The 14,989-nt window shown below is 46.7% G+C and overlaps 3 protein-coding genes across 5 annotated transcripts; all 3 read left to right on the top strand.

Annotated features, from left to right (window-relative positions):
- Nucleotides 1-2,757: 2,757 nt before the first annotated feature.
- Nucleotides 2,758-8,047, top strand: LOC103626447 (uncharacterized). 3 transcript variants are annotated; one of them, XM_008646858.4, is made up of 5 exons: nt 2,758-5,630; nt 5,712-5,892; nt 6,398-6,471; nt 7,352-7,407; nt 7,678-8,047. In XM_008646858.4, the coding sequence occupies exons 1-2, from the start codon at nt 3,100-3,102 to the stop codon at nt 5,773-5,775; spliced, it is 2,595 nt and encodes an 864-aa protein (XP_008645080.1). In that variant the 5' UTR covers nt 2,758-3,099; the 3' UTR covers nt 5,776-5,892; nt 6,398-6,471; nt 7,352-7,407; nt 7,678-8,047. The 3 variants fall into 3 exon arrangements, with proteins under 3 accessions (XP_008645080.1, XP_008645081.1, XP_023155896.1); XM_008646859.4 differs by lacking the exon at nt 7,678-8,047 and having other exon boundaries at nt 5,715-5,892; nt 7,352-7,659; XM_023300128.2 differs by lacking the exon at nt 7,678-8,047 and having other exon boundaries at nt 7,352-7,659.
- A 2,215-nt stretch (nt 8,048-10,262) lies between these two features.
- On the top strand, nt 10,263-13,977 carry LOC118472018 (uncharacterized). The gene is made up of 6 exons (XM_035959056.1): nt 10,263-12,087; nt 12,193-12,265; nt 12,355-12,524; nt 12,613-13,303; nt 13,396-13,605; nt 13,688-13,977. The coding sequence occupies exons 1-3, from the start codon at nt 10,591-10,593 to the stop codon at nt 12,414-12,416; spliced, it is 1,632 nt and encodes a 543-aa protein (XP_035814949.1). The 5' UTR covers nt 10,263-10,590; the 3' UTR covers nt 12,417-12,524; nt 12,613-13,303; nt 13,396-13,605; nt 13,688-13,977.
- Nucleotides 13,978-14,061: 84 nt separating this feature from the next.
- LOC118472019 (uncharacterized) lies at nt 14,062-14,783 on the top strand. Its single transcript, XM_035959057.1, has 2 exons — nt 14,062-14,152; nt 14,231-14,783. Exons 1-2 carry the CDS (start codon nt 14,078-14,080, stop codon nt 14,621-14,623), a joined length of 468 nt encoding a protein of 155 aa, XP_035814950.1. The 5' UTR covers nt 14,062-14,077; the 3' UTR covers nt 14,624-14,783.
- Nucleotides 14,784-14,989: the final 206 nt, after the last annotated feature.

Raw genomic sequence — 14,989 nt, 5'->3', positions numbered from 1 at the left:
AAATGAATTTGTTTTGCGAAAATAAGCCAAGGGGTGGCAAAATGATCCAAATATGCCAAATCCTGTGACAATTCAACGGGTTTTGAGTTTGACATCAATTTGCACATTTTAGCTCACATTTGGATATGCTAGTACATTTTGAGTTGTTTTTGATGTGTTGGCATGAATCACCAAAAAGGGGGAGATTGAAAGAGAAATGTTCCCTTGGGCCATTTCTATTTTGTTTTGGTGATTAAATGCTCAACACATTATATTGAGACTAACATCATCTTACATGAGCAATGAACATAGGTACATAAAGCAAATTGAGCTTGAAAGAGGACATGACACAAATCTATATGGTACCAAGTGAAAAGGGTAAGCTCCAGACACTTAGTCAATTGTTTTGTGTACTACTCATATTTGTTTAAGTGCTAGAGACTTTATGAAGTCAAGCCAAAAGGAGCAAAAGAGACTTTGATTAAGAAAGGGGAAGATGGACTGGTCTGCGTAGCACCGGACGGTCCGGTGCCACCCACTGGACAGTCCGGTGCACGGTCCGACCAAGTGGCTGCTCTCGGGAAAAATCAGCCATCGCCGGCTATAAATCACCGGACAGTTCACGCGAAGCGTCGGACAATCTGGTGTGCCAGCCAGCCAACGACTAGTGGACACGTCGGCCTAAGGCCAACAGTCACTTGGATCACCGGACAATCCGTTGCCACCTACCGGACGGTTCGGTGCCCCCAGAATAGGAAACCAGTCAATCAAAGGATTTGTAGCCGTTGTACTATGCAGTGTCAGGTGTGCACCGGACAGTCCGGTGCACTCGCGGACAGAAGGCAACCGGTGCCTTCCAAATGGAGCTCCAACGACTCCTAGGTCCCTTGGGGCTATAAAAGGACCCCCTAGGCGCATGCAGCTGTACACCAAGTATACTTTGAACATTCTACAACACCGAGACATTACAACCACGCTATTGCTTTGCTAGATAGAGATTAGAGCATGTGTTTTTGAGTTGTAACTCTGTTGTGTTGTCACTTGTGCTCTTGTCTTGTAGCGTGTGTTGCTGTTTTTTGATCTCTTGTGTGTGTTTCTACTCCCCTTTACTCTTGTGTTTAATTGAGATCAATTGTGTAAGGTGTGAGAGACTCCAACTTATGGAGATTCCTCACAAAGGGAAAACTTGGTATAAGGAAGAAAACTGTGGTACACAAGTTTGATCTTTGGATCACTTGAGTGGGGTTGTGCAACCCTTGATTGAAAGAGATCACCACAACGTGGAGTAGGCATTGGCCGAACCACGGGATAAAATCACCATGTCACTTGTGCATTTCTTTATTGTGATTGTTTCCTTCCAAGATTTCTCACATTTTCACTTGTGTTATTGTTCGTAAGTTTGATACATATTTTAAAGGAACAATCAAGTGAATAGTTCTCTTCTTCTCTCTACCTCTATTCATCTCAACTTGGTTTTGGTTTCTACTAACACTTGTTATAAACCAAGTTGGTCTTGTTTAGAGTTAATTTTTGCAGGATCACCTATTCACCTCCTCTAGGTGCTCTCAAGTCTGACAGGAGCGGACAACCGCCGCTGGGAAATGACCTGGGAACTGACAGATCCGACGCCAAATCAAACACCTAGCCACCCTGCTCCATCGCCCTTAGCCGCAATGCGGTGGACCTCATTGCAAACGATGGTGCGGATGACGCTCACCTCGACAACCTCACAGAAGGGAAGCTTCCTCCCGTCTCGTGCCACGACACGACAGCGCTTTCTAGCCGCCCCGCACACATCTTACGTCTGCGCTTCTTCTTCACGTTGCCCACCCACACCTCCGATGCCCCTCCGACCAGCTCGACCTCATCCCTTGCAGGGGCACCCCGAATCGGATCTAGGCACGAGTGTATCTAGAGGCGTAGGTCGAAGGAGAAGAGGGCGTCACGGCGGGCTTGAGGTGCACGTCAGGGAGGAGAGGGCCGGTCGCGACGGGAGTGGGGAGTGCGAGTCATCCAACTGAAAAGGGAGGGGGATGCGGTGGCTGTCTCAGAAGGAGGGCAACAAGCACGGACCAGTTCGAGAGACGGATGGGGGCGCCAGGGCCCTGTGCGTGTGGAGGATGACACATGGAGCGAGGGGAGCGAGCGAGGACTGCGCAGTGGATAGGAACACGACGAGGACGTCGAGCGGGTTCCATGCGTGGGCACAGGGAGGAGACACGCCGGCGCACACAGGGTATGAACACAGGCTAGTTTGGGAGCCACAAAACCAGAGAGGATTGGAGGAGCTAAAATCCCTTTATTATTCAATTTTGAATAAGGAGATTTTATTCACTTCAATCCCCTCCTGTTTTGTCTCCCAAACTAGTCGTTAATAGAGTAGTAATATATATGTTTTTTTTGTCCGGCGGCGGTAGAATCAAGTACGTGTAGAGGCTAGAATACAATTTACTGTACACACCAGGTGGCAGTGGCACACACTGGATCCAGCAGTTAATGTGGAGGCTCTTAACGTGTTTAAGGGGGTTATTTGCAAAAAAATCTTAGTGTCGTCTCTCCGTGAAGAGACGTCTCTAGCTCGTAAACCAAGTAGCAACAGACGCCTCACTTCGCACTGTACGAATTTGTCGTCTGTTCTATCGATCTGATGTTATACAAATACATTTAATTCTGTATTTATTAATAGACTATATTTATAGACAGTCCATTGTACAATAGAGTCTCTTAGTTGTCTTCTGTGCTTGGAGAACCGTTTTAGTGTCTCTCCACTGTACTACATGCCCTAACAACAGGAGGCATAGAGAGAGGGAGCACTCCTCTTATCTGTGTCGTCGCCTCGTCGGTTCCTTCGCCACTCGCAAGTCGCAACCAAACCCTCGCATACAGCCGCAGCGCCAAATCTCGCCGCCTCCGGGGCTACAAGCGCGCCGCCGCCGCCTCCGCTGACGGGGACCACGGAAGGACGCGCCGACACCGGATCTCCGAACGCACGCCACTGAACTGACGCGGGACTTGGTTTGGGTGCTCGATTGCGCCTCCCGGAAGAGGGAGAGCCCCCGCCGGATTTAACCAGACACACCGAACGCGCAGCTCCTCCGCGCCGGGGGCCGCAGAGAATTCATGCTGCCGAGGTCCCGCATTCGGGGCCGTGACCCGCCGCCGTCGGGAGGACGCTACCGCCGCCGATCTCCGGCCCCGCCGTCACCGCGCCACCAGCGCCGCCCGCGTGACCCGCCCTATCCCCAGCCGAAGAGGCGCAGCTCCGAGCTGCCGCCGCCGCGGCGATACGACGAGAATCCCCTCCCCAGCGGCTTCGCCGCCGCTGCCGAGAGGCGTTCGCGCGGCGACATCCTGCTCGAGGCCGGCCGCCTGGCCGCTCACTACTTGGTCGCCGAAGGCCTCCTCCCCGAGCACGTTCTCCTGTCAAGGGAGGACCCAAATCACAATCACAGTTACCGCCCCGAGCCTCCCGTTCCCGTTCCTGCCCCGGTTCCCGCTCCCGCTCCCTCCAGCTATGGGAGGAAGAGAGACGAGGACGACGGCCCCAGGTGGCGGCGGAGTGGAAGTGGAGCCGGGGACCTGGACCGTGGCTCAAAGTGGGACGACAACAGGGAAGCCAAGAGGTCGGGGTGGGACAGGAGGAGCCACAGCTTTGACGAGAGGCGTAAATACAACGATGGCGGTGACGTTGACCGGGGTGGCCGCCGGACACGCGACTACAATGAGCTGAAGAGACCACCAATGTCAAGGTCCTATTCGCATAACGATCGCCGGGCTTTGGCTGATGGCACAGTTGATCGGAGGAGGAGAAGTAGAAGCAGGAGCAGGACGAGGGGCTACTACACTGGCAGCAGGAGAGATCCAGATCTGCGAGCAGGCACTCGAGATTTGGATCGCACCAAGGTGACAGACTCTGGCGCTGTTCCTGCTGCTGGTGGTGATGGAGGCATGCACAATGTGGATGCCAACGAAATACCAAGGCAGCCGAAGGTGCCTGGTTCAGTGGTGGTTTCGGAGACGGATGACAGCGCTGTTGAAGCTGTGGCTATCGAAGATAAGCAAATGGAGTCAGATACCGCTGGACTGGACCATGCTCAAGACATGTCTGAAGGCGAGGACAGTGAGTTTGCCGAAGACATTTCTGAAGACGAGGATGGTGAGTTTGCAGGCTCTGACTTGAATGATGAAGATGGTGATGAAATGGATAACACCCAGAGCCAACTGTCCGATGTGCATGTTCATACATCTGAATCTGTTGAGGAACTTGATCTTAGACAGTCTCAGCTCAGCAATGCTGAGGAGGGAATGGAAACATGCATTGCACACGTCTATGCATGCATGGTAGAGCCATTGGCAGAGAACAATGTTTGCTCTGAAACAAGGTATGAAATGGAGGAACCACAAAATGGATCTGAAACTGCTGTTGGTGATCTTTATAGTGATGAACAAGAGCAACCATTGACAGAGTATAATGGTTGCTCTGAAGTAAAGTGTGAGATGGAGGCTGCACGGAGTGAATTTGAAACTGGTGTTGATAATCTTGATAGAGATGAACAAGAGCGACTATTGGCAGAGAACAATAGTTGCTCTGAAGTAAGGTATGGCATGGAGGCTCCACAATGTGAGGTTGAAACTGGTGTTGGTGGTCTTAATAGAGATGACAAAGAGCAACCATTGGTGGTGACCAATGATTACTCTGAATTAAGGTATGAAACAACAGCTTCACAAACTGAAGTTGAAACCGTCGTCGGTGATCTCAGTAGGGATGAACAAGAGCTGCCAGCTTGGTACAAAATTTTTGATCTCAACGTCATTGAAACTCCAGTGGGTTGTGAGTTCTCCGAGATTTCTCGCAGTCCTCCAGCAGATGATCTTTGTGATTCTGTGCCTGATTTAATTGGTCTGGTGAATCAACAAGAAAACAATGACACTTCAGAAATTCATGGTCAAGATGATCGTGCAGGGGCCAATCAAATGTTGGAGGATGAGTCTAATTTGGATAACTATGATCTGAACAATGAGGCTGATGAACATGCACGGGATGATACTTCAGTAAATCAAGTTCAAGACGAGAATGCAGAGGATAATCACCTACCAGAGGATGGGCATGGTTTGATGAAGTATGATATGAACATTGAGGCTGGTGAGCCTGCACATGATAATCACCAAATGAACAATGCGGAAATACATCTAAATCATAGTATGGTTGCACATATTTCAGATAATTGCCATATGAACAATGAGAAAATGCTTCTAAAGCAAAATGTGGACGAGCAACAGATGGAGAATGAGCAGATGCTTATAGATCAGGTCACTACTGTTCATGTTTTGGATAGTCACCATGTGAATCATGAACAATTGCTGCTAGGTCATAGTGTGGATGATCATGACCAAATGGAGCCAAATCCCATGGCTTTGGGTGTTCATAATTTGGATAACTACTATCTGAGCAGCAAGCAAGTACTCCTGAATAATGATGCAGACCAACATGCAGGAGATATACACCATTTGAAGGATGGGCAAATTATTTTAGATGAGGCTGCAGATGGACAAGCTAGAGTTAATGGGCAAACAATTCATGTAATTGATCTGGAAGAAGATTATGCACAGCAGTCTGAGAGCAGGAATACAGGAGAATATCTAGAATCCACGTAAGTTTTTTTTAGATTTTTCTATGGTAGTCTTGAGGGGGAAAGGAAAATCCATGACACCTGGACATGTTTGTTGTACAGAAGTGGCACCTCGCATAAATACACGGATAATGTTCTTCAAGAGCATATGTGTTCTCAAGACTAGCAAACCTCAACTTTTCGTGACAATCTTCAGACTAACACACAAGCAGCTTCTTCAACTGCCACACCAGATTTTTGAAACTGGTGTAGTGAAAAGGTAGCTGTGAATGCAGATGCACAGGTAAGAATGCTATTTGATTTAGATATCTGTCCTTTGAGCAAATCATTTTCTTTTATAAAAGCATCAAGCAAAGCATTGTGATTGGCAAGTAAAGTGTTAGTAGTTCACTTACGGCGTGTTTGGTTTGTGGAGTCACCATATGCTTCATAAGGTGATGCATCATGAGTTCATCCCATAAATTTTGGTGGAATCAACCCATTCCTCATGTATATATATTAATTATGAGCTTATGAGGAATGAAGTGGTGATGGATCAACTCATTCTATTACACAAACCAAATAAAAAAGTGAGCAGTGAGAAGAAGATAGACCACCTCATTCCTTAAACCAAACACAACCTTACTGTCTAATGCTAGGAGTTCGATTCTGATCTTGAACTCTTCATATGTTCAAGACAAAATCCATACCCATGTCTATTGTTGTTTGATATTATTTGCATTGACGTCGCTGCTCTTCTTGACTGCAGTCGCTAACATTGCATTAATCTATGTGATCCATTTCTTCAGGTGATTCCCATTTCTCAGTGATGACGATGTCCTGTACTCCTGTATTATATTTGGATTCAACAATATGCCATTAGGTGTGTACTCCCACTTCTTTGAGTTTTCCTTTGTCAGCATGCATACTCATTGTTCTTGCCATACACTTATCCTTTTGAAGCTACAGTGAATAAATTGAACTTTATTGGAGTCATCGATGTGTTGTGTTTTTTTAGATGCTGGTATGCTGGACATGTTAGATTTTTTGCTATAATGCTAACATCCAGTGTTCTTAAGGCGTCGCCTAGGCGTCCAGGCGCTCGGGCAAAACTGGCAGCCTTGCTCGCCTTACCTGCCTAGGCGCTAAGGCGATTGTCCGATGCACTTGCTCGCCTAGGCGCCTTAAGAACACTGCTAACATCTACGTGCTTGACACTTGTAAATAGCAAAGGCATGAAATTTGTTCTTTAACTGAAGACGATGTTTAGTTGGAAACAGAAAACAATAGATTTATGCTGTTTTTAGATGCTTGAACTCTGCATACATCCACATATAGTATTTGTCTAAGCAGTGAACCCTGGGTTGTATGTATAAATGATGAAAACTGCCGTTTATTGCCGACGAACATGCATTATTAACACATGATGTTTCCACTTCGGATAAACTGAAATCTGTTTTCTGAAATGAAGGAAGCAACCGAATGCTTCAAAGTCTATTGATTTGTCCCATTAGTTTATCGGTATGGTTCGCTAGTCATGGATCAGGCTTCCTTATTGCGTGCATGTGCCGCTGTGGGACAATATCAAGTATACTACTCATTTTTTCTGTTCCCTGTTTTTTTTTTGAACAAAACCCCTTTTTTGTTCTTGGATATCGGATAATATCGCAGTTTACTTTGCTATTTAACAGATGCATTTTCTGCCATCATCACCATTTAACTTATTTCCTTCCTTTTTTTTCTTTTTTCTCTTGTTTCCTCAGAAGTTATGGATGTCTATGACCTGCCGTCCTCTGAGCTTGGGAGATCCTTTGCTGAAGTAAGTTAGTTAGTCGACTGGTCACTATTCTGTATATTGTGCAGTAGTGTAATGCCTTTTAGATTTCCTAGTGCTCGCATTTTTTTTTTCTTCAAGGCTCCTCGTTAACAAGTTGGTTACCTCTGATCCCCGAGATATAAGGTGCGATGTCAGTATGTCTCGGTAGCTGAATAGATCGTTCTTTTGGCTAGAAATGACTCTTGCTCTCCTGCTTTTCAATGGAATTGTGGAGTGCACAGAGAATTATGGTTATGGATGCTTCACGTGCAGCTCGTCAGGCAGAGGCTGTTGCTTGCACGGGAGTACCAGTATCCATGTCCACTTCAATCGACTCTAGTCTAACTGAAGCGTGCCGTACACATCTGCAGTAACTCCTAAGGTATTCGTGGTTATCAGCTTCTTTAAAGCTTTTGGACACGAGCTTTAGGATCTTCCAAACGACAAAAAAAAAAAACTTCCATGGGCCAAAAGAAAAAAACCAAAAACTTTGTCCCCAAATAAAGGTCGTTATTATCAGCTTCTTTAAACCTTTTGAACATCAGCTTTGGGAGTTGGGACCCTCCAGAAGACTAAAAACTTTGTCCCAAAATAGGTGGATTTTGCCTATGGAATCTGTCGTTGCAGTTGACATCACAGGGAAGCCGTTTGCATGAAAGACTGAGCTCTGGTAGCTTTTTCCGGCGTGATGAGGCCGAATTTTTTGTATTTTAGCCCCTAAACCGAAGTAAATTTACGTTTAGACCTAAAAAAATTTTAAATGCAGTTTTGGACCCTTTGCTCGGCGCCATAGGCCGTGGCACCGAGCTAACACAGCTCGACGCCACAGTCTATGGCGCCGAGCTTCGTGACGTGGCAGCCCGCGTGGCACACCTAGCTCGACGCCACAGATCTTGGCGCCGAGCTAGGAAACTTAACCGAAACGCCTTTCCTCTTCGTTTCTTCTCTGTTTCGCTCGCGTCTTCATTTTCCTACGCCCGCCGTCGCTCATACCGCCGCCGAGCTCGCCGCCAGCCCGCCGCCGCCGAGCTCGCTGCCCGCCCGCAGCCCGCCGAGCGCGCCCGGCGAGCGCGCCGCCCGCCCGCAGCCCGCCGAGCTCGCCGCTCGCCCGGCGCCCGCCTCTCCCGCCGAGCTCGCCGCCGAGCTCGCTCGACTCCGGCCGCCGCCTGCTCTCCTCCGCCTGCCGCTCTCCCTCCGGCCTTCCAGCTCACAAGGTAATAATTTTTTATAATTATTACTTAATATTTTTGTATTTAGTTGGTATTACCTAGTTATTTAGTGTTTAGTTGTTCGTTAGTGGTTAGTTATTATTTAGCTTTTAGCATTTTAGGGTTTAGTGTTTAGGGTTAGTGGTTACATTAGTGTTTAGCATTTAGTTAGTATTTATTTAGTTTAGTATTTAGTATACTAGCTAGCCATTTACTTGTAAATTGTTTAGTAAATTGTTAGCTCTTGTTCGTGTTTAGTAAATTGTTAGCATATTGTTAGTGTTTAGTAAATTCTTAGTGATTATATAGTTACCATTTTGTTTAGCGCATTGGTATTACATGTTTTCTGTGTTGGCAACCATCGTGTTGTCGTTTATTCGCAGGTTCTATAAACATCACTTTACAGGGGAGGTGCTGCCAAATTTTTTACTGACAATAAGTTTTTTTGTACGTAGGTGTTCGTCCGACTTGACCTTCTCCACCGTTAGCTGGAGTCGTACGCGTTCTCAGGTATACATAGTTTTCGTACATTATTTATAGATTATGTAATTTCGTTTGATGTGTTTATTTAATATTTATTGTATAGTTATTAGTTAATATATATTTATTACTTAGTAAGTTAGTAGGCTTAAGTATGTAGCCATTATTGAGTTAGTAATCCATTTTTGAAATAGATGGACAGCCTAGTAACACTATACCATGGAGGAAGGGTGGAGATAGATGCTTATGGGAGTGTTACTTTTGATGGTATGAAGATCGTGACCATGTTGTTCGTTGAAAGACCAACTTTTGACCAGCTTTTGGCTCGAGCTTGTGAGGAGATTAGTTGCGACATAAACGACCCTAGAATATCAATTCAGGGTTTGTTGTCCCATATTACATATGGAACAGTTGTCCGACGGTTGATCTCCATTACCTCAGAAGATGATTGGGTGATATATTTAAGAATTGTGAAGACGATGGTTCCACCATGTTTGGATGTGGTTGTTCAAAAGTTACCTGTTAGTCATTGCGGAGGTCCAGTCGGGTTGTCTCCACAAATGCTAAATGCATCTCGTATTGAAGCTCCTTTGGTAGAGCTTCATGAAGAAGTCGTTGTTGTGCCCGATGCTCAATCGGGTCCGCACGAGTATGGGATTTCCCGTCCTATTCCCGGCGTTTGTGGGGCTTCTAATACGGTGGTACCCCCCAAGAGATCCCATTGACCCAGGATCCAGTTGACGATCATCCTAGTAAGTGTCTTCGACACATTGTTCGTATCCATCATTATTTCGTTTGATTAGACTTTTTAATGTGGTTTTTCTTGCTCCGACCCGATGCAGGATCTCCACATATCAATAATGCTGATGTTCAGATTGATGTGTCTGTGTCATATAATATGGACAACATATGCAGGGCATCCAATAGTGTTGATGTTCAGATTGAGGATGAGGAGGAGCCATATGAGGCTGCACGGGCCGTAGATTCTGATGATGACCGTCCGGTTCAAGAAATGACCGAGCAAGAAATTGAACTCATAAGACGTTTGTGTCCGGAGCGAGACCCTGCAGTACATGAATTTAGCAGTTTAAGTCATTCCACCCGTGCGTATGCTGAAGGACGTGACGATGAACTGCTAGAGGCTCCGGATAACGCCGACAGCATTGAGATTAAGGTTGGCTTACTTTTCAAGGATCTGCCTACACTGAGACGATGGCTACAGGAATATTCTGTGAACCGGAAGAGGCCGTTCAAGGTGAGACATTCGTATGCACAGCGTCGTTACACTGTTGTGTGCGAGGTGCCAGAATGTAATTGGAGGGTATGTGCCCGAAGGCAGAAGGACACCGGAAAGTTTAAGATCACCAAAATTGTAGGTCCACACACTTGTGCCCAGACAGAGCTGAGCTCTAAGCATCGTCAGTTGACATCTACCCTGATTGCGAAAAGGATATTGGGGATATTGAAGGGTCAGCCAAACTTGAAGGTGAAGTCAATTATGACCATGACTTCGGAGCTGTTTGGTTACAGGATCAAATATGGGAAAGCATGGAGGGCAAAGCAGCGAGCATGGAAGATGATATACGGGGATTGGGAGGAGGGTTACGAGAAGTTACCAGCATTGTTCAATGCAATGAAAGCAAAAAACCCAGGCATGCATTACGAGTACATCCCCAAACCTAATGAATGGAGGAACGGCAAAGAGATATTTTATCGTGCTTTCTGGTGTTTCTCGCAGTGCGTAGAGGCCTTCAGGCATTGTCGTCCCGTGCTCTCTATTGATGGTACTTTTCTTCTTGGGAAGTATAAGGGCACATTGTTGGTTGCCATATCATGCGACGCAGACAACTCACTGGTTCCTTTGGCATTTGCTTTGGTGGAGAGGGAGAACAGAGATAGTTGGTCTTGGTTCTTGCGGCTTGTACGCATCCATGTCGTAGGCCCTGGACGCGAGGTTGGTGTCATATCTGACAGACACCAAGGTATTCTTAATGCAGTGCAAGAGCAGATTACTGGCTACGCACCCATGCACCACAGATGGTGCACTCGACATCTAGCAGAAAATCTTCTTCGAAAGGATCATAGCAAGGCTAACTTCCCCCTTTTTGAGGAGGTATGTCGTCAGTTGGAGGTTTCGTTTTTCGAGGATAAGTTGAAGGAACTACAAGATGCAACAAATGCTGAAGGTAAGAACTGGATTGCTGGATTGCTGAGGGAACCGCACAAATGGACAAGGGCCTACGACGAAGGTGGCTGGCGGTTCGAGTTTCAGACTAGCAACATGGCCGAGTCATTTAACAGTGTGCTCAAGGGTATACGGGGCATGCCAGTCAATGCTATAGTAACATTCACTTTTTATAGGCTTGTGGCTTGGTTTAATGATAGACACGCGCAGGCCAAGGCAATGCAGACCCGAGGGCAGAGATGGGCACCTAAACCAACATCACACCTTAATAATGCAAAGGAACGTGCCCATAGACATGAGGTACAATGCTTTGATGAGGAGCTGGGTAAATACGAGGTAACAACACTAGGCGGCATAACTTCGGACGATGAGGTGCGACCTTCGAGGACACATGTCGTGTTACTTGATGCATTCTGGTGCGGATGTGGTAAACCTAGACAATACCATTTTCCATGTTCTCATTATGTTGCGGCCGCACGTCATCGTAACTTTGCATTTGAGAGCAGAATACCTTCTGAGTTCAGTGTAGAGAGCTTAGTACGTACCTGGAGCCCTCGTTTTGAGCCATTTCTTGATGAGTCACAATGGCCAACGTACACCGGTCCGGTATACGTTGCTGATCCAGCGCATCGATGGGACAAACGTGGTAGTAGGAAAAGGAGCCGGTGCAACATGGTTATGGATCAGGTTTCCGGTCGCAGTAGGAGAGGACGAGCGTCCCCCTTTCTCGTGGACCCAGAGCAGAATGAATGCGGAAAATGCGGTAGACTTGGCCACAACTCACGTACATGCATTTGGACACTTAGTCAGGTGTGATATATTTTTTTATACACAAATTTTATTCTAATATGTCGATGTTTTTGTTACACTTTGTACACAACTTATATTCTAATATGTTGATATCTTAATTTGCAGGATGGCGCAGTTCCACTTGCTGGACCCTCACTACGACGAGCACCACAGGGGCCGTCTCACCGCAGAGGGAGAGGTAATATTTTGTTTGCTATATTTGCGACCTATATTTGAATTAATATATGCGACCTATATTTGACTAATGAAAAATCTTTTGATTGCTAGGTGTTGCCCGTTCTGCGGGTCCGGACCCACGACCGGTTTCTGGAGGAGATGAGGTACGATGAGAGGTACACTCCTCTCCTACAGAGGGCTGGCTTGGACGTCTTATCGTACCAGGTCCGCCGTGGGCTGCCCACTTTCAACCCAGCGGCGTTGACGGCTCTGGTCGACAGGTATAGACTTCTCTAGTTGTTTAATATTTACAATTATCAAATCTACTTTGCATACTAATGATTTTTGTATTCTTTTGTCTTCCAATAGGTGGCGGCCAGAGACTCACACTTTCCACCTTCCCTGCGGTGAGATGACTGTGACGCTTGAAGATTGCCAGAAGATTCTTGGTCTCAGCATTATGGGTCGTCCAGTGACCGGTTAGGCATCACCAGGCGGTTGGAGGCAGAGGGTGGAGGCCTTTCTTGGGAGACTGCTTCCGGATGAGCTACGAGGTAGCCACAACACCGGAGTCCCACTGACCTGGCTTAGGCAGAGCTTTGGGCAGTGTCCACCTGGTGCAGATGAGCAGACGGTTGGATACCATTGTCGAGCTTGGATTCTCCATCTCTTTGGTTCAGTTCTTTTTCCAGACTCAACAGGCGACAGCGCGTCATGGATGTTTCTGCCCTGCCTGACTGACTGGGATACGACCGGAGGTTACAGCTGGGCTTCAGCAGTGTTGGCCTTCCTGTACAGGCAACTTTGCGAGGCTTGTCGTCGTTCGTCGAGGACGGCCAGCTTAGGTGGATGTGTCTACCTACTACAGCTGTGGATGTGGGCACACATACCAGTCGGGCGACCCAGAGAGTTTCCTCCTCGTGAGTGGTTCGTGGTAGCCGGACATCGGCTTAAGCCCACGGCTGCTTACCGCTGGGACCAGGTCGAGGAGCCATTCACACGACACCAGCGTGCTTACGTGGAGTACTCAAACGAGCTCGACGCACTTACTCCTTCGATGGTCAGTTGTCTCCTTTTTTCTTTTTACATGTCCTTTCTACTTTTATCACACGACACCAGCGTGCTTACATGGGCTTTCTAAAACTTTTGCAGGTGACTTGGCAACCGTATCTTGATCCATATTTCGCCAGCATACAGTTGAGCAGCATGTGCTCAATAGACGAGAACCTCTACCTCATGAGGTGTCCCCTCATATGTTTTTATGCTGTTGAGTACCACTTGCCCCCACAGAGTTGCTCGACAGTTCGGATTGCGCCAGGAGTTTCCGGTGGAGCCATTCTCGACTTCAATACAACTTCATAAGTGAGTTACTACATGCACTTGTTATTCTAACTAATAATTGAAATATCAGTTAGTCGCTAATATATGGTTCTAACTTTTGCAGGTTCGACAGACAGAGACAGAAGAAGGTCACGGACTTCGAGACGCACCATCGTGATTACATTGATGAATGGGACCAGCAGGGGGATCTGAACTATGAGAATGACCAGGCGCACACAAACTACAACTTCCGGAGGTATTTGATTTGGTATTCGGGTGTGACTAGGTGCAAGCTGAAGGGACAGTGGACAGCAGCAGACTACGCCGAGCAAGAATCGTCAGACGACGAAGACACAGCTTTCGACATAGCTGCTCGGCACGGGTCCCAAATTGAGGCTGCTCCAATCCTTGATAGAGTGGTAACTATTTCTTTACTAAAATTAGAGATTTCAATTCAATGTTTTATGTCTAGTTTTGAGCATCCTAATGTCTTAACTTGTGATAGGGAAACTCTATGCTCGTATCTGTTGTTGAACTCGAGCGTATCTCACAGAGAACTTCAGATACTACTACGCTATCGTTACTATCAGTGAGTATCAATGTCTAACAGAAAACTTGTTTATTTGTATGGTGTAACATATGTCTTTAACTAACATTTCGATTACAGAGGGTATCACGTCGTCTTCGTCGAGCAGCGGCTCGGTGTGGATGCCGGTCTCTAGCGGGCGTTGACGTGCAGCTGCCTGTGCCTCGTATGCAGCAGGACGTTCTGCCTCCCATGTGTGCAGTTGGACCATCTACAGCAGGACTCAGCTCGTCGCGATCGACGCGGGACACGTTTGAGAACGTGGCCCAGGACGACGACGACGACGACGACGACGACGCTGGCGCTGGCGCTGGCGCCGCAGGTCAGGTGGAGATTGGACCGTCTCAGTTGCAGGATGCTCCTACAACTCAGCCATCACAGCTGACACCACGTAGAAGGCGTCCACGAGACCCTTACACTCCAGGCACCGACGCTCTTGGGGCCAAGGGCAAGGGTAAGACTAGGAGGAAATGAATACTTTTGTGATATGGACTGTGTGATTTGGACTTATGCTGGAGACGTTGTAATATGAACTATGTTATGTGTTTTGGACAATGTGTTGGGGAACTTGTATTTTGGACTTTGTTTGTGGACATTATATGAAGAACTATGTTCTGTGGATGTTTTTATATTCGATGTTATTTTGTGATGTATTATATGTTGAAATGCTTATATGTCTTATAATATGTGATTATTTGAACTGTGGTTGTTAATAAAACAAGGGGAATTCTTGCAAATTTTTTTTGTGAACTGTAAAAAACATAATAAGCAATAAGTAACGCATCTTTAGAGTTCTAAATTATTTTTGATACGTAAATACTACATAATAGGCTACAATTC

The sequence above is a fragment of the Zea mays genome, chromosome 5 (assembly GCF_902167145.1).
Source record: "Zea mays cultivar B73 chromosome 5, Zm-B73-REFERENCE-NAM-5.0, whole genome shotgun sequence".
Lineage (NCBI taxonomy): Eukaryota > Viridiplantae > Streptophyta > Magnoliopsida > Poales > Poaceae > Zea > Zea mays.
This window is presented reverse-complemented; position numbering and strand designations above follow the sequence as displayed.

Bases quoted from the DNA above. Each gene is read 5' to 3' on its own strand.
- LOC118472019 (XM_035959057.1), top strand. From the start codon at position 14,078: ATGCTCGTATCTGTTGTTGAACTCGAGCGTATCTCACAGAGAACTTCA. The intron at 14,153-14,230 runs GTGAGTATCAAT...TTTCGATTACAG, and splicing joins CTACGCTATCGTTACTATCA to AGGGTATCACGTCGTCTTCG.
- LOC118472018 (XM_035959056.1), top strand. From the start codon at position 10,591: ATGACCATGACTTCGGAGCTGTTTGGTTACAGGATCAAATATGGGAAA. The intron at 12,088-12,192 runs GTGTGATATATT...CTTAATTTGCAG, and splicing joins GCATTTGGACACTTAGTCAG to GATGGCGCAGTTCCACTTGC. The intron at 12,266-12,354 runs GTAATATTTTGT...TTTGATTGCTAG, and splicing joins GTCTCACCGCAGAGGGAGAG to GTGTTGCCCGTTCTGCGGGT.
- LOC103626447 (XM_008646858.4), top strand. From the start codon at position 3,100: ATGCTGCCGAGGTCCCGCATTCGGGGCCGTGACCCGCCGCCGTCGGGA. The intron at 5,631-5,711 runs GTAAGTTTTTTT...TTTGTTGTACAG, and splicing joins GGAGAATATCTAGAATCCAC to AAGTGGCACCTCGCATAAAT.